Raw genomic sequence first — 19,256 nt, forward strand, 5'->3', positions numbered from 1 at the left:
CAGAAATGGGCTTCACACATTGTACCCATGGCGGGATTCGAACCCGGGTCTTCGGCGTGACGAGCGAACGGTTTAACCACTAGGCTACCCGACCGCCCCCGATTGACCCAGGATACAATACGGACAGCTACGGACCACTACAGATTGCCACGAATGATGCCGGATCGTATCCGTGGCTAATCCGGCGTCCGATCCGTGAATGTGTGACCGGGGTATGACGCCGGTCTGTAAGTAATCGAGTCTGGACCAGACAATCCAGTGATTGATATCATGAGCATCGATCAGAATTTTCAGAGGGTCAACGGGGGCACGGGTGGCCCAGTCGTCTAAGGCGCCGCGATTCGCTGTGCAGAGTTGCGTCCCTTGGACACGCCAGAAACCTATGATTGTGGGTTCGAATCCCGGGTTTCACCGAAGTGGTTTCACGTTTCACGTCTGAGACCTTCATCACTTCGGGCATTCCTCCCACATTAAGCTGACGCGCCGTGATATAACTGGAATAGTGTTAAAAGCGGCGTTAAAGTCAACTCACTCACTCACTCACTCACACTCAGAGGGTCAACATTGGGACTGATTGAGAATTTTCACGAGAGCTTAAACTACAAAGCTTATTATTTAATCTAAGCAGCCGTATATAAAATAATTTTGATACTTAATTCATTTTTCCACAAAATACTGATCAGTACTCTGTATGTATACTGATGGAAATGAATGAGCGAACACTTAAGTTTCAGACACAATAAAATGTATCGATCACTGATTGTTTTCAACTGATCGCAGAGATGGTTTATTACTTTCATATATGATTGATACGTTTTCACGAGAACGATCTGCATCTAAGCCGTATATAGATCTATATCGCAATTACGTTGTTTGCTTTTATATATATATATATTTTTTCATTAATTATTTGCTACCTCCACAGCTTTAGATACATTCATTTCTCACAGGCTGCACAATTCCACGAACTCCCGCATAAGAAAATAGGTCTACATATAAAACAGCTTAATTAAGCACAGGCAGTATCATTTTTAAATAAAAGGTCAGCTATTATAAGTCTGCTTAACACTGATAATCATTAATAGAGGTTAACGAATGATAATTCAGCGGATGGCTATAGTCATTCGCGCAAGGATCTGACAAGCTCGGGACTACTTTGACCCAGTTTCGGCACTTTCCGGCACATGCTACGGAAAATTACGAGCCGGTCAGTCAATATATACTCGTGCTACATCATCACGCAGAGTGGCCATGGCCGGTGCCGGTGACCATTTCTTCGAAGGAACAGAGAAACTGTTAGAGGTGTGGTTTGCATCTTCCAGTGATGAAAAGTGCGATCTACGGACAGTTGCAAGGTGAAACTATGTTTTTATTCCCATGCCACATTGATCACGAGTATTAGCAGGTTGTCGAACGCCGGCACAAAAGGTGGAGTGACAGCAGGTGATTTGGTCCAGTGCTCAGTCAACTGCGGCTTCTTCGATAAAAGTCAGTGTGGAAATTCTGATTAGCGTCTAAAAACAAGGTCACGGGAAATAGACAAGTAGCTTATTATGTCGATGCAAACCTATACTTCTGTTGTCAGTCTGCCAATTTCTCTAAATAACCCAGTTCCATTTGCGCCGTGATGAGGTGTTGTCATGACAACATGGATGTTATAGCCTACACCATCTCCTCAATCTCTTGAGAAAATGAACATGTTGTTGTTTTAGTGCATATAGTGCAGTTGTGAATGACACTACAGTGATGGGCTGTCTAGTTGTTTTAGTGCATATAGTGCAGGTGTGAATGACACTACAGTGATGGGCTGTCTAGTTGAGTTTTGAGTTTTCATCTTGCTTTGCATTCATCATCTTTATATATATAGGCTATATAGGGCCTAACCAACATTTATTTGGTTTTGTTGTGGAGTAATGACAGCACAGCACTCTAGGAGGGGCCTGATTGGGTGTACTGTTTAGTGTAAAACAACTAGAAGACACTATCGTAAACATAAGATAGTCAAATTTTTATTATGTAAGATTAATGCAAAATGTCCATAAAAATTGCTTAACATGAATTACAATTATATTGTTAATCATAATCATGAATAATCATTTCATAAAAGTTGTCTATACCCTTGTGTTATGGGTTTAAGAAGTATTTCTCATTATGTGTCTGATAACAATCCCATTACTCTAAAATTAAGTCTTACCTTTGAGAACATTTATATCTGTAAGCGAGACAAGTCGATCAGGCGCCTCTTGTTACCGTCACATGATTTCTAGGCCCCTCCATCAAGTTAAAAACAGGTACACAACATAGTCACTTGGCATTACACACAGGAAGATTATTAACATCAGCCGATATGTAACCAAAATTGTCATCAGATCAAGTTTGATTAAAATGTGCATTAGTCAAAATGTAAGTTTTGAGGTATGTTTTCATTACTTCTTGAATATCCTTCCTTGTGTAGCTTAATTCGAATTTGGAACATAACTTCAGTTGCAAGTAATGAACACTTTGATGTCTTTAGTGGACTTTGAAGCGTCTACCTTGATTACCACATTATGTGCATGGTCACATGTTGTTAAGGAGCTTGAAAAAAGATGAGACTCGAAATGTTACACCAAACACTAATGAGTAGTGAAAAGGTAAATATTTTCATCCATTGCGCCATACTTGACACTGCCAGCTGTAAATCGTAAGGATGCCTGGCACACTGTCTATGAAAAAGATGTCTAAAACATATAACAGAAACTGATAGGAGCACATGCAAGTATCGAGATACATATTGGATTGTGAGTATGGTATCATGATATGTATCGGATCTCACAGTTGTGACAAGTAGTCTCACTACTAGCAGCATTTGTGTATGACGTCATTTGTTATTTCCACTGTCTGAAGTGTGCAGTGAGGCAATCTTATTGTTGATAGTCATTTTGGAGTTAATTAATGCAAACAAAAACCACCCACATTTTTTGCACTTAATTCATGCTCGCTTTAATTTCAAGATTTACAGTATATCACTTGACTAAACGCGAGTCTGGGTAGTCCTGTGGGTATCTGTGTTCTACTCAGTACCCACCTGACCTGAGTACCCGAGTAGTTACCTGTCCCAGCCCAAGTATCTAGTATTAAATAAGCAGACACAGAAGTGAACTCCCACAGACCCTACCACATAGGTACCCAGGAGTCATCACTGTCCTGATAACCCTGATTATGATTAAAACACTGTTCAAAGAAGAATTATGCCACACTCACTCACTGACATCATGGCTTGTTGGCAATCAATTTTTGCATCCTCATCCAATCCATTGTTGAAAGGTATTTGTAAACCGTTCAAAGAGACGTGTACCTGGGTCATGACCAGATGTTTCTAGAAATGAAGTTATTGAATATGTAACAGTGGGGTGAAGTGAAGAATGCAGGGCTTGGAGTTCCTTATATTACAGTTGCAATGGCACAGTTAGGTCATAAAGACATGGTTAAAATATGTTCCCAGTGCCTGTAAGGCGCTCATTGAAATCATATTTTCGGTTTAAGGCTAAAAAGAATAATAGTCATGGTTCTTAGGTACCCCCCGCATCATCATAAAGACTACCGCACGTTTTGTTTTTATTACAATTTTCAAAAAAATATAAAAATCCTAATACTTAAACACAATGCTAAAAAAGAATTTAAAATGGAAACAAAAACGAAACGTGCAATGAACTTCATGATGATGTGGGCAGTGCCTGAGAACCAAGACTATTATTTTTTTTAGCCTAAACAAGCCACTGATAATTACTTTCACACAAGTAAAGTTGCCGAAGGATGATAAGTCGATTGGCTCTATAGAGAACCACACTCCAGTGACTTTTGATATCAAAATATACCAACACAAAACTTTTAACATCTAGGGCTTGCTGAGGCATCGGGTGTTGATGAATCAGCTGATGTCAAAACAAACAAGGGTGCGATACCATTTATCATCCAAAATCATTCCTCCAACTGTTTCAGTTTGTAAATCATAATAAGCAACGTCTTGAGTGTAAAAGTACGAAAACCAGCGTCGTTGGCAGAGAGATTTGGGATTCCAGTTGATGAACGGTTTCAAAAGCATTGAATTGCAGCGATATCTCCGCTTGATCTCACCCATTGTAGTCTCCTGCAGAAGCCAGTTATAGATGATAAATGAACATAGGTGACATGCTTAATGAACCTATTTCTATTTCTTTTAATGCAATCCTCGTGATTGCACACCTAAATTACAAAGGAAACACACATCCTCTGTATGAATACCCTGTGACCCACTTGAATGAAATCTGAGTGTGTTTCTATCCCTTGAATGGCAACATATGTTGAATGATCCTGCTCCCTACTAGTGGAATTGAATTTTCATGTTTATGATATCATACTTGAATAACTTGATGATTCATATTTTAATAACATTGATAATGTTTTGGCCAATTGTGAATAACAATAGAAAAGTGTGTTGTGAGCACTTCCAGTCTTGATTACAGTAAAACATGGATATAACGAACTACAAGGGACCGGAGAAATCAGTTCGTTATATCCGTTCTTCGTTATACAATGTATATATACGTTTTCACTCGGAAACGTCCACCATCTTGGATAAAACAAAACACAATACATGTAACTGCAGCATTGACTTGCATTAGCAGTGATCACTTCATAGCATTCAGCTGATAACATTTCATATCATTCATTTAAGTACAACAAGGTTGATCCGTCATCGCTGTTTGTGTTGATTCGCCGAGAATGTGTTGATTCATCGCTGATTGCGTACAGCCAATTGTCGGACACTTGACACTGAGTGAGATTTCTCAGTTTGCTATACACGTCACTAATTAGTGATAGATGGGATTGTCGGTGATAAGATATCAGTTCGCTGTATCTGTTAGTTCGCTGTAGAGTTTGTTATGTACGTAAATTTGATATGATATCATGTAAGAGATAAATCAGGGATTTTTTAAAAGTTTGTTGTATCCGTTTGTTCGCTCTATCCGTGTTCGTTATATCCATGTCCTGCTTTATGTAATAAGTGACTGCCATCATTTTGCTGGAATATTGTCAAGTATGGCATTAAACAACAAACAAAAACAAAACATGCACACAAAAATCGATCAGTCAAAACGATCTGATTGATAATCAAGATCTATATTGTAAAACAGGTCTTACCCCGTGAAGTACATCACATCACTTGAGCACCTTGATTAAAAATGTGAAAAGATTTGCAACATATCTGTCAACGCCAAGTTGACAGTACTCGTGCTTTGCAAATCCTGCAGTCAACCAAAATCGGCATGCTGAAATCCATGTTGTTTGCAAACCGGATGTCTAGTTCATTACACGATTTTGATTGGACTTTGCATGGAATCATTTGTCCTGCCAAAACTCCGGAAACCCAGCCTTGTTCAGCAGTGGTGGAAACTGGACTTTTATAGTCAGTTAACACATTTGCTCTAGGTAATGAGTGTAGTGTAAGTCCTTGACCTGGGTTGAATACTTCTAGGTCCCTGGTACTCAATGCCTGCTGACAGGGATGAATACTTCTAGGTCCCTGGTACTCAATGCCTGCTTCCAGGGTTAAATACTTCTAGGTCCCTGGTACTCAATGCCTGCTGCCAGGGTTGAATACTTCTAGGTCCCTGGTACCAATGCCTGCTTCCAGGGTTGAATACTTCTAGGACTCTGGTACTCAATGCCTGCTGACAGGGATGAATACTTCTAGGTCCCTGGTACTCAATGCCTGCTTCCAGGGTTAAATACTTCTAGGTCCCTGGTACCAATGCCTGCTTCCAGGGTTGAATACTTCTAGGTCCCTGGTACTCAATGCCTGCTTCCAGGGTTGAATACTTCTAGGTCCCTGGTACTCAATGCCTGCTGCCAGGGTTGAATACTTCTAGGTCCCTGGTACCAATGCCTGCTTCCAGGGTTGAATACTTCTAGGTCCCTGGTACTTAATGCCTGCGTCCAGGGTTGAATACTTCTAGGTCCCCGGTACTCAATGCCTGCGTCCAGGGTTGAATACTTCTAGGTCCCCGGTACTCAATGCCTGTGTCCAGGGTTGAATACTTCTAGGTCCCCTGTACTCAATGCCTGCTGCCAGGGTTGAATACTTCTAGGTCCCTGGTACCAATGCCTGCTTCCAGGGTTGAATACTTCTAGGTCCCCGGTACTCAATGCCTGCGTCCAGGGTTGAATACTTCTAGGTCCCCGGTACTCAATGCCTGTGTCCAGGGTTGAATACTTCTAGGTCCCCGGTACTCAATGCCTGCGTCCAGGGTTGAATACTTCTAGGTCCCCGGTACTCAATGCCTGCGTCCAGGGTTGAATACTTCTAGGTCCCCGGTACTCAATGCCTGCGTCCAGGGTTGAATACTTCTAGGTCCCCGGTACTCAATGCCTGCGTCCAGGGTTGAATACTTCTAGGTCCCCGGTACTCAATGCCTGCGTCCAGGGTTGAATACTTCTAGGTCCCCGGTACTCAATGCCTGCGTCCAGGGTTGAATACTTCTAGGTCCCCGGTACTCAATGCCTGTGTCCAGGGTTGAATACTTCTAGGTCCCCGGTACTCAATGCCTGCGTCCAGGGTTGAATACTTCTAGGTCCCCGGTACTCAGTATATTTTGGCTCCTTATCCAGCTTATGAGGGTTTTTTTTAGCATTGAAGGAACGTTTTTGAACATAATTGTGTTTATGTGATGCCCCAATTCACATATCATATAACCTTACTACATGTTTTATGTATGTCAATAATAGTATATAATGCACTGTAAAGACATAAGGGTATGCAAGCTGAAATGCACCAATTATTATGTATATAGTCGTCAAACTATTGTTTGGATTTTTGTTCATCCATATTAACACGCATTCATACAGAACCAACTGGAATAAATTATGGTGATTATCACGTCTACTATGCAGTTTAATCCGGAGCTCTGACACAGATAAACATAAGCATGATAAGGTAATAGAGATGTCACAGCATGTTTCAAATCTCCCATGACAGTAATAAAAAAAATGGAACGAGTACGATTTCTAGTTGCATCCTAAAAAGTATAAGGTCACACAAAAGTTAAATGTGCTTCCTGTTTCAGCCATCTATTACTATAGCCCGTTTGCTGCAATATCGTACCAATGAAATGCAAAAGAGATAGAAATCCACATCAACAATAGTCTTTAATGACATGAAAGTTGTTTATTTGTCCATGCAAGCTCATCACAATAATTTCATGTAGTCATGAAGTAGAGAAAAAGTTATTTAACAACCTCTCAAGTAATTGTTGGTCTATTATATGGAGAATCTCACCCTCGTGTCTTTTGATATCAAATATATGAACACAAGTTGATAAAAGTGGAAAAACTCACTTGCTGAGGAGTTTTCCCACTTTTATCAACAAGTGTTGATATATTTGATATCAAAAGACACGAGGGTGAGATTTTATTTATAATCCAAAATCATTCTTCCAACTTCTTCAGTTTGTAAGCAGTGTCTCAAGTGTAAAATGTACTGCTAACAGCTTCAGTAGCAGAGCCATTAGTGATGTCATTTGATTATGACGTCATGGTAACCAATGACTCCGCAATGGTCTGAAAAGCATTGTAATGCAATTTCATTGCAGCGATATCTACAGTGTAGATATCGCTTGATATCTCCTGTGAGGGCCAGTTTTGGATGATAAATAGTGTTCAACACACAAGCGCAATATGTTTACTCCTTTGGTATATAAAATGGACAGTAACATGATGGTGATGTACACCATGGGGCAACTCAAGGGACAAAAACAAATGGGTGTCGGGTTAACAAGCGGCACTAGATTGGGAAATCTGGAAACAGGTTTTTTGTGCCTAATGTAATAATGAGCAGGTTATTTTAGCTGAAACAGTCCCGAGTATTTCAAACCAATAGTACACAAGTTCATGGCAGCCAGTGTTCCTACTTTTTGACTTGTTTACCTAACAAGCGGCACTAGATTGGGAAATCTGGAAACAGGTTTTTTGTGCCTAATGTAATAATGAGCAGGTTATTTTAGCTGAAACAGTCCCGAGTATTTCAAACCAATAGTACACAAGTTCATGGCAGCCAGTGTTCCTACTTTTTGACTTGTTTACCTAACAAGCGGCACTATATTGGGAAATCTGGAAACAGGTTTTTTGTGCCTAATGTAATAATGAGCAGGTTATTTTAGCTGAAACAGTCCCGAGTATTTCAAACCAATAGTACACAAGTTCATGGCAGCCAGTGTTCCTACTTTTTGACTTGTTTACCTAACAAGGGGCACTAGATTGGGAAATCTGGAAACAGGTTTTTTGTGCCTAATGTAATAATGAGCAGGTTATTTTAGCTGAAACAGTCCTAAGTATTTCAAACCAATAGTACACAAGTTCATGGCAGCCAGTGTTCCTACTTTTTGACTTGTTTACCTAACAAGGGGCACTAGATTGGGAAATCTGGAAACAGGTTTTTTGTGCCTAATGTAATAATGAGCAGGTTATTTTAGCTGAAACAGTCCTAAGTATTTCAAACCAATAGTACACAAGTTCATGGCAGCCAGTGTTCCTACTTTTTGACTTGTTTACCTAACAAGGGGCACTATATTGAGAAATCTGGAAACAGGTTTTTTGTGCCTAATGTAATAATGAGCAGGTTATTTTAGCTGAAACAGTCCTAAGTATTTCAAACCAATAGTACACAAGTTCATGGCAGCCAGTGTTCCTACTTTTTTACTTGTTTACCTAACAAGGGGCACTATATTGAGAAATCTGGAAACAGTTTTTTTGTGCCTAATGTAATAATGAGCAGGTTATTTTAGCTGAAACAGTCCTAAGTATTTCAAACCAATAGTACACAAGTTCATGGCAGCCAGTGTTCCTACTTTTTGACTTGTTTACCTAACAAGCGGCACTAGATTGGGAAATCTGGAAACAGGTTTTTTGTGCCTAATGTAATAATGAGCAGGTTATTTTAGCTGAAACAGTCCCGAGTATTTCAAACCAATAGTACACAAGTTCATGGCAGCCAGTGTTCCTACTTTTTGACTTGTTTACCTAACAAGGGGCACTATATTGGGAAATCTGGAAACAGGTTTTTTGTGCCTAATGTAATAATGAGCAGGTTATTTTAGCTGAAACAGTCCCGAGTATTTCAAACCAATAGTACACAAGTTCATGGCAGCCAGTGTTCCTACTTTTTGACTTGTTTACCTAACAAGGGGCACTATATTGGGAAATCTGGAAACAGGTTTTTTGTGCCTAATGTAATAATGAGCAGGTTATTTTAGCTGAAACAGTCCTAAGTATTTCAAACCAATAGTACACAAGTTCATGGCAGCCAGTGTTCCTACTTTTTTACTTGTTTACCTAACAAGGGGCACTATATTGAGAAATCTGGAAACAGGTTTTTTGTGCCTAATGTAATAATGAGCAGGTTATTTTAGCTGAAACAGTCCTAAGTATTTCAAACCAATAGTACACAAGTTCATGGCAGCCAGTGTTCCTACTTTTTTACTTGTTTACCTAACAAGGGGCACTATATTGAGAAATCTGGAAACAGGTTTTTTGTGCCTAATGTAATAATGAGCAGGTTATTTTAGCTGAAACAGTCCTAAGTATTTCAAACCAATAGTACACAAGTTCATGGCAGCCAGTGTTCCTACTTTTTTACTTGTTTACCTAACAACACATGAACAAGGGGCACTACATTGGGAAATCTGGAAACAGGATTTTTGTGCCTAATGTTATAATGAGCAGGTTATTTTAGATGAAACAGTCCTAAGTATTTCAAACCAATAGTACACAAGTTCATGGCAGCCAGTGTTCCTACTTTTTGACTTGTTTACCTACTACAACAAAGATACCTTTACACAGATCTGTTGAATAGCCAGGAATACGCCTGGATGCTCATGACTTGACACAGCCCACTGTTTATGGTGGTGGTATTCTAAAGGTTGGTCTGTTTATAGTCCGACATTGTATGACCTTGGCATACAGCCTTAGAAGTTGCTGTGACTCCTCCAAAAGTAGGGTAAAACTGTAATCATTGACAATGTGTGAATTCCAATGAAAACCAGTGACCTTGGACATGCACCAAAGTACACACACTCTCAAACAATACACACATTTTTCACAAGTAGAACCATCAAAATATGTGTATCGTTCAAACATGTTTTTGTCATATTATACGTATAATCTTCCTTGAAACTGTTATTGGAAATTCAATTTTTCCAAACAATTTAAACAAAGTGGCCAAATGAATTTTGTGTGTACAGGTAACTGGATGTCGAGTTTCACTGGATGCAACAAATTGTGTCCTATATACTTAACATTGAGAAGGGGGTCGGGTAGCCAAGTGGTTAAAGCGTTCGCTCGTCACGCCGAAGACCCGGGTTCGATTCCCAACATGGATACAATGTGTGAGGCCCATTTCTGGTGTCCCCCCGCCGTGATATTGCTGGAATATTGCTAAAAGCGGCATAAAATCAAACTCACTCACTCATTAACATTGAGAATGGGCAAACTGATTCAATGAAGTGTGTGAAAAGTCTTGCTGCTCAGTCTTTGTCACTGTTGTACTACAGCTATGCATGTTACATATATAAAACATGACTGATGTTGAGTGTAAGAAGTACACTCAGAGTATCAGGGGTGGATTTCTGTATATAACCGACCCGTGAAGATCCAGGTTAGATTTGGTCTTCAGCAGCCCATGCTTGCAGTAAAAGGCGACTATGCTTGTCGTAAGAGGCGACTAACAGGATAGGGTGGTCAGGCTCGCTGACTTGGTTTGATGCATGTCAACGTATCCCAATTGCATGGATCGATGCTCATGATGTCAATCACTAGATTGTCTAGTCCAGATGCGATCTTTTACAGGCCATCTTTCATATAACTGGAATATTGCTGAGTGCAACATTTAATCAACAAACAAACTAATACGCTTAAAACTTCTGAGCATGTGCCGTGATATGACATCAGTAACATGCCATGAAATCAGTTAAAGTGAGGGAATGCCAAGTACATGCCTTGACACCCAGAATTATTACAGAGAGTCCTTGGACTCAAAAATAGCTAGAAGCAAGTAAATCACCGTGATGTGTAATTCTTGTAATGACATAGACACAAGAAATTGGTCATTTTGAACTCTGACCTTGTGTAGCTTTTAGACATAATCTACTCATGTTATTGGACATTGTCTACTCGACCTGTAAAGATCCGGATTAGAATAGGTCTTCAGCAACCCATGCTGGCCGTTAAAGGTGACTATGCTTGTCCTAAGAGGCGACTAACGGGATCGGGTGGTCAGGCTCATTAACTTGGTTAATGCATGCCATCGTATCCCAAAGGGGTGGTTCGATGATCATGATGTCAATCACTGGATTGTCTAGTTCCAACTTGATTATTTACAGACCACCGTTATGTTGCTGGCATATTTCTGAGCGTGGTGTTAAACAACAAAAAAACAAACATAGTCTACTTGTGCTGTGGGAAATCATCTACTCATGTCATAGGACATATTCTACTCATGCTACAGGACATAGTCTAATCATGCTATTGGACATAGTCTGCTTGTGCTATAGGACAAAGTCTACTCACGCTATAGGACAAAGTCTACTCATGCTATAGGACATAGTCTACTCATGCTATAGGACATAGTCTACTCATGATATTGGATATAATCTACTCATGCTATAGGACATAGTCTACTCATGCTATTGGATATAATCTACTCATGGTATAGGACATAGTCTACTCACGCTATAGGACATAGTCTACTCATGCTATTGAATAATATCTACTCATGCTATAGGACACAGTCTACTCATGCTATAGGACACAGTCTACTCACGCTATAGGACATAGTCTACTCCCGTTATTGGACATAGCCTACGTGTGCTATTGGACATAGTCTACTCCCGCTATTGGACATAGTCTACTTGTGCTATAGGACATAGTCTACTCATGCTATAGGACATAGTCTACTCATGCTATAGGATATAGTCTACTCGTGCTATGGGACACAGTCTACTCACGCTATAGGACATAGTCTACTCATGCTATAGGACATAGTCTACTCAGGCTATAGGACATTGTCTACTCAGGCTATAGGACACAGTCTACTCACGCTATAGGACATAGTCTATTCCCACTATTGGATATAGTCTACTCATGCTATAGGACATAGTCTACTCACGCTATAGGACATAGTCTACTCATGCTATTGGATAATATCTACTCATGCTATAGGACATAGTCTACTCATGCTATAGGACATAGTCTAATCGTGCTATAGGACATAGTCTACTCCCCCTATAGGACATAGTCTACTCGTGCTATAGGACATAGTCTACTCAGGCTATAGGACATAGTCTACTCATGCTATAGGACATAGTCTATTCCCGCTATTGGATATATTCTACTCATGCTATAGGACACAGTCTAATCGTGCTATTGGATATAGTCTACTCGTGCTATTGGACATAGTCTACTCATGCTATAGGACATAGTCTACTCATGCTATAGGACATAGTCTACTCATGCTATTGGACATAGTCTACTCATGCTATAGGACATAGTCTAATCATGCTATTGGACATAGTACTCATGCTATTGGACATAGTCTACTCATGCTATTGGACATAGTCTAATCATGCTATTGGACATAGTCTACTCGTGCTATAAGACATAGTCTACTCATGCTATTGGACATAGTCTACTCACGCTATAGGACATAGTCTATTCCCGCTATTGGATATAGTCTACTTGTGCTATAGGACATAGTCTACTCACGCTATAGGACATAGTCTACTCATGCTATAGGACACAGTCTAATCGTGCTATTGGATATAGTCTACTCGTGCTATTGGACATAGTCTACTCATGCTATAGGACATAGTCTACTCAGGCTATAGGACATAGTCTACTCATGCTATAGGACATAGTCTACTCATGCTATAGGACATAGTCTACTCCCGCTATTGTATATAGTCTACTCATGCTATAGGACATAGTCTACTCACGCTATAGGACATAGTCTACTCATGCTATTGAATAATATCTACTCATGCTATTGGACATAGTCTACTCCCGCTATTGGACATAGTCTACTCATGCTATTGGACATAGTCTACGCGTGCTATTGGACATAGTCTGCTCGTGCTGTTGGACATAGTCTACTCATGCTATAGGACATAGTCTACTCACGCTATTGGACATAGTCTACTCATGCTATTGGACATAGTCTACTCATGCTATTGGACATAGTCTAATCATGCTATTGGACATAGTCTACTCATGCTATTGGACATAGTCTACTCGTGCTATAAGACATAGTCTACTCATGCTATAGGACATAGTCTACTCACGCTATAGGACATAGTCTATTCCCGCTATTGGATATAGTCTACTCATGCTATAGGACATAGTCTACTCACGCTATAGGACACAGTCTAATCGTGCTATTGGATATAGTCTACTCGTGCTATTGGACATAGAATACTCATGCTATAGGACATAGTCTACTCATGCTATAGGACATAGTCTACTCATGCTATAGGACATAGTCTACTCATGCTATAGGACATAGTCTACTCCCGCTATTGGATATAGTCTACTCATGCTATAGGACATAGTCTACTCGTGCTATAGGACATAGTCTACTCATGCTATTGAATAATATCTACTCATGCTATTGGACATAGTCTACTCCCGCTATTGGACAAAGTCTACTCATGCTATTGGACATAGTCTACGCGTGCTATTGGACATAGTCTGCTTGTGCTGTTGGACATAGTCTACTCATGCTATAGGACATAGTCTACTCGTGCTATTGGACATAGTCTACTCGTGCTATAGGACATAGTCTACTCGTGCTATTGGACATAGTCTACTCGTGCTATTGGACATAGTCTACTTGTGCTATTGGACATAGTCTACTCATGCTATAGGACATAGTCTACTCCCGCTATTGGATATAGTCTACTCACGCTATTGGACATAGTCTACTCATGCTATAGGATATAGTCTACTCCCGCTATTGGATATAGTCTACTCACGCTATTGGACATAGTCTACTCATGCTATTGGACATAGTCTACTCCTGCTATTGGATATAGTCTACTCATGCTATAGGACATAGTCTACTCAGGCTCAATGTGTTTCATTCTGTTTGTCAGGAAAGAATGGGAAGGCCTTCTCAAGCTCGTCCGATGTGAGATTATCAGCTGCATCTCGGATGAAGACATGGACGCGTATGTACTCAGGTGAGAATGATTCCTGCTACCATGACAGCAGCCCCAGCACCCCATGCGTGCTCCACTGTTGACATCAGTAGAAACTAAGATCACCAGACTGCTCTTGTGTCAAGCGACATGGTCAACCAATGTTAATTTGGATCATGTTAATACATTTACGCTGTTTGTTTTCCAATGATAACATATTTTATTAATCATTATTTCTATATGTAAATTTTTGCTCTCTGTTTTTTTTAACGATATTGAAATGACAAAGCTGCGACGTGTTGCAACAGCTTGAGGATATCAGCTGTAATGTTTTTGTGTTCACTGTGCGACACTAACCATGATAACTGTCGTGTGTCGGGAGTCCTTCAACATTATAGAAATCTGAAAATATACCATCGTCAATGTTAAGCTGTGCAGATGACTGACTGATGATTAAAGATACACAGCATTATCCTCACGACCATGATGTTCCAAACAGATTAGGCTGATATTATCATAGTGTTCACAGCAAAGGTGAATGGTTATAGCATCATCATGATATATGGGAAGTGTGACATCACTGCATTGCTCCACACATCAGAGCACCGTATCAATGGAATGGTGCTGCATGCTAGGAATTGAGAAAAATTATAAATGTGCATGTTTTGATCCTTTTTGCTGAAAGATAATACCCCACCATGATGACATTTGTCTGTGATATTTATAGATAAGCATATCCCAATGTGGTTGAAATCTCTATAAAACAGTAAATACAGTCAGTTGTACTGGTACAAAAACTGTTATTATGTTGTGCGTGTTGAGTGATGTCTCTCTATGCCTCTGAAGCAAAGTGTTAGTTTGACACTATTGTTAAAAAGAGGACCTAGTGCATTTGAATACAGACCATCCCCTTTCCTTTTTTTTTTGGGGGGGGGGGGAGTTGGGTATTTTTCATTTCAAAATTATTTAATCTGTCTCCAGAAATTGTAGCTTCCACCTTTATAAGCCATGTTGATACGACTGTAATCGTGGTGTTTTCCTTGTACTGTTCAACAGTGATCATGGTGATGGAAACTAACATTTTCAGTCCACTAGTCCTTATAATGATAACATTTAGCAAAACCCTTAAAAATAGCAAATTTCTACTAGTCCTTTGATACCTTAACAATTGGACAGTTTGGCAAGGACTACAGGACTAGTGGCAGTTTCTAATATTGTTCAATGTGTTCAGAGGTGGATGCAGGGTTATGAAATACAGTTCACATGGTCACAGGCAAGTACACTGTTGCCATCTACTTGTCTGCAGTACAGGGCTTCTGGTCAGACAAAATATTTTGTGACTTGCATTTTGTGTCACTCCCTGTTAAGACTTGGTTTGGACTGGAGAGACTTGTAGCTTTTCCTATCACAGGCTACGAACAAATGAAGTGTGATGGTGATTTATTAGTATACCAGTGCATCTCATGTCTGAAAATGTTTGACAAATGGGTCAGGTGGGTATTAATAAACCAATCCATTAGGCAAAGGATGGAAACTAGCCCTAACTATCCTGAGCCAGTTTCCCTAATGTTAAAGGTATCCTAAGGGTTGGTAGAATTTCTAGCCTTTGGTGGATGTTCTTACATGATATCACCAGACATCAAATGTTTGTTAAATTCTATCCTTGTATTAGGCCCTTGATTTGAAAATGAAATGTTGTACACTTAAAGTGTTACAGGGTTAAGATATATATCTTTATGTATTTCTATATATTTCTTCCTGCACACAGCGAGAGCAGCATGTTTGTGACCAGAGACAGATTTATTCTGAAAACCTGTGGACGCACCACTCTACTGTTGGCCGTGAACCCACTCATCAAGATAGTGAAGGATAACTGTGGATTTGACAAAGTCATGGTAAGTTCTGAGTTACAGCTGACATATTGTATCACCAGGTTCCCTTGTTTGTTGCGTGATGTGACCGGAGTTGCAGAATACCATGTTTTGTTTTGGTATTTATAGGTACAGAAATAGAGTGGTGGTGTGTGTGATATTTGTTTGGCACATCTGAAACTGGTTAAGAAATATTTTACCAGATACTTGCAACACTTTTAAGTTTTTGTGGGTAGTGTTCTGTTAACATAGTAAGCATGGTAAGCTAGTAAGCATTGAGAAGAACGTAGGGCAGGGGATTACATGAGAAAGTTGACCTTCTCTCAAACTGAGTCACAGTGTGGAGAGAGCTTGATCCTCGCTGATGCAGTTTGACATGCAGTCCTGCATGCTGTGGGGGGGGGAGGAGATACTTGCTTTTCGCCAAATTGGTAAACTTGATAGAACAGTGTGACTTTTGGCAACTTGCTAAAACTCGCTTGTTTGTCAGTACCTCATTCATCTTATATCTTTGTGACTTCGGATTTCTCTTCCTCGAACTGATCCCTGTTAAGTTCATGCAAAGTTGCTCATTTCTTATTGATGTTACCTGTATAATGTGTATGGTAAGTAGGTCAATTCACACCTGGATGACATTTTTTCTCAACGACTCGAGCGAATCTCAGATATGGATGACATGATATAGCATTGCTGAGTGTGGTGTTAAACAACAAACTAACAGACAAATTTGTTGCGTAAATATTCCCCGTTTGTTTGTTTTACCAAAAGTGGTTTAAAGTCAGTGGGACAGAATGTGTGCTTTGGCTTGTAACTACTCATAGTGTGAATCCAATCTCAATTAATCTCGGCTTCATGCAGAGAGGCGTCGTATCAGAGTTGAAGATCTGATCTTAATTAGGAAGAGTGAGCAGGATTTGAAATATAGAGGTGTGAATGATACAACAGGATAATCAAACATGAACTGTTCACACTCCTCAAGAAGCACCATGTTCATCACTGTTATTCACTCTATCTGTGGTTTACTGTTATCTGTGAATACATTTGGTTTATTTTCTTGCAGGATATCTTCTATTCTCGAAAGAATTTCTCTCGTCCAGAACTTCAGCATGGAATTCATCGAAGTTTTGAAGATGAGGTAACAACTAGTATTATTTTAAAACAGTTCTAATACTAACAGTATTTATTTCAAATCTAATACCTTAAACATGTTAAATATGGTTTCAATGCTGACTATTAATTGCAGAGTTTTCACAGAATTTTGTTTCAAATCCTAAAAAGCCACATTAAGTACTCACCATTATGCAAAAGTGCAATTCAAACACTGCTTTGGTGTATGAAAAATGGATTTCAAAAGGAATCTGCTTTTACCAAACTTAAAGGTTTTCCAGCTCAAATACTTGTAGTGCTACTTGCAGTGCCTGACACATAGAACACTCCAGATGGGAGCAACACAGTCAGTTTACCGAGAGTGGAGGAATGTTTTAGACGCAGACCACCTTCTTATCATCACCTTAAACATGCCTGTGATCAAGTTTAGTTGCGTCCCTTGGGCACCCCAGAAACCTATGATTGTGGGTTCCAATCCTGGTTCGACCCGATTATGTTTCTAGGTGTGTCAGCTCCATAGCCGTGCTCGTGGGTTTCACCAAAGTGGTAAACGTCTGAGACCTGCATCACTTCAGGCTTTGCTCCAACATTAAGCTGATGCGCAGTGATATAACTGGAATACTGTTAAAAGCGGCGTTAAACCCAACTCACTCACTCATTCAAGTTTAGTTGGAACAGTGCCCCAGTGGTCTAAGGCGCTGCAGTTCACTATGCAGAGTTGCCTCCCTTAGGTGTGAAGCTATGATCAAGGGTTTGAATCTCGGTTCAATCAGAAAATATTCAAAGTTATCAGCCCATGACATGCTCGTCAGTTTCACCAAAGTGGTAACTGTCTGCCACCTGCATCACTTCAGACTGTCCACCAACACCAAGATGACACGCCATTATTTCAATGAAATACTGTTCAATATGACAGTGAACCAAACTCACTCAAATTTAGAATACTAAATAGTTATTTACCTTCACATGGTTTTATAAAGTCTTTCCAAGTGCATAGCTGATCTGGCATTTTTACCCTTCTCCGAACATCTATAATTCATTCTCAGCAACATCTTGAAGATCGAAGTTCTAAGTTAATCTTACCAGTATGCATATTTAATAAATATCGCCATTTGTATTGCTGGATTCAAACATTTAGTAAATTTCATCTGTGTAAATGATCACACATCACACGCTCACTTGGTCATCAGTAACTGACAATATGGATCAAGCTGAACGTGTTGTCTTCCATGAAAACAGTCAATAGAATTGTAAGCCTGTCTGTAGGAATCTTATTATTGTTTGTTTGTGTTTACAGACATGTGTTTGTCTTTCAGGTGACACATCTGGATAAGCTGTTTCCAAGTAAGTATTCACGGGAAGACACTGTGGGGAGGCCACTGGTATCCAATGCTAGGCTGACTAGATTTAGGATTGGGTGGTAGATAGTGAATTCGGACTGATTGTGTGTCATTGTCAACATGGCAGTGCCTGCTACAATCTAATTGGTTGAAACACATTAAATGGGATTGGATCCCAGAAATTGTCTAGTTTCACTGTGGATGAATACGCTGTCTTCTTAAGTATCTCTTTGTTCTCTATCCTCAAATTTGAAAACAAATGAGCCATTCTGCTTGGCAAAATGGATGCCACATTAATTGTATTTTAAGTTTGTACATACATTTTGTCAGGGACTGTCAGAACAACTTTGATGTAGTTGCTGGTAACTACGAAGGCTCAGTTGTCACCAAAGCACATATCATCCATTGTGAATTTCAGTCTCACAAAAAAAGTTCAGGTACAGAGAGAAAGCTAGGGAAATGGCACAAGCATTGAATATTCATTAACACCGGTAAATTTGAAAACACATACAGTTCAACTCCTATTTATCCCCCAAATTGATGGATTGGTGCTCAGCTCGTCAAACCACGCTTTTCTTGTCCATACTTGATTATTTACAGGTGAATGAGATATGTCTGGAGTGATTGAGTGAGCGAGTATGGTTTTAAGCTGCTTTTAGCAATATTCCAGCAATATTCCAGCAATATCACATCAGGGGACACGAGAAATGAGGTTCTTACATTGTACCCAGGTG

General features: G+C 39.8%; 1 protein-coding gene across 1 annotated transcript in view; it reads left to right on the top strand.

The window, feature by feature from the left end:
* Positions 1-1,157: 1,157 nt before the first annotated feature.
* The window catches only part of LOC124111194 (S-adenosylmethionine decarboxylase proenzyme-like), a 43,500-nt gene continuing 25,401 nt past the window's right edge, over positions 1,158-19,256 (top strand). Inside the window, exons 1-5 of the mRNA XM_048383538.1 lie at positions 1,158-1,355; positions 14,160-14,246; positions 15,973-16,099; positions 17,136-17,210; positions 18,499-18,526. Of these exons, the coding sequence (XP_048239495.1) occupies positions 1,252-1,355; positions 14,160-14,246; positions 15,973-16,099; positions 17,136-17,210; positions 18,499-18,526 (421 nt within the window). The 5' untranslated portion in view covers positions 1,158-1,251. The remainder of the gene's footprint in view (positions 1,356-14,159; positions 14,247-15,972; positions 16,100-17,135; positions 17,211-18,498; positions 18,527-19,256) is intronic.

The sequence above is a fragment of the Haliotis rufescens genome, unplaced genomic scaffold, assembly GCF_023055435.1.
Source record: "Haliotis rufescens isolate VD_foot unplaced genomic scaffold, xgHalRufe1.0.p SCAF_5, whole genome shotgun sequence".
Classification (NCBI taxonomy): Eukaryota; Metazoa; Mollusca; class Gastropoda; order Lepetellida; family Haliotidae; genus Haliotis; species Haliotis rufescens.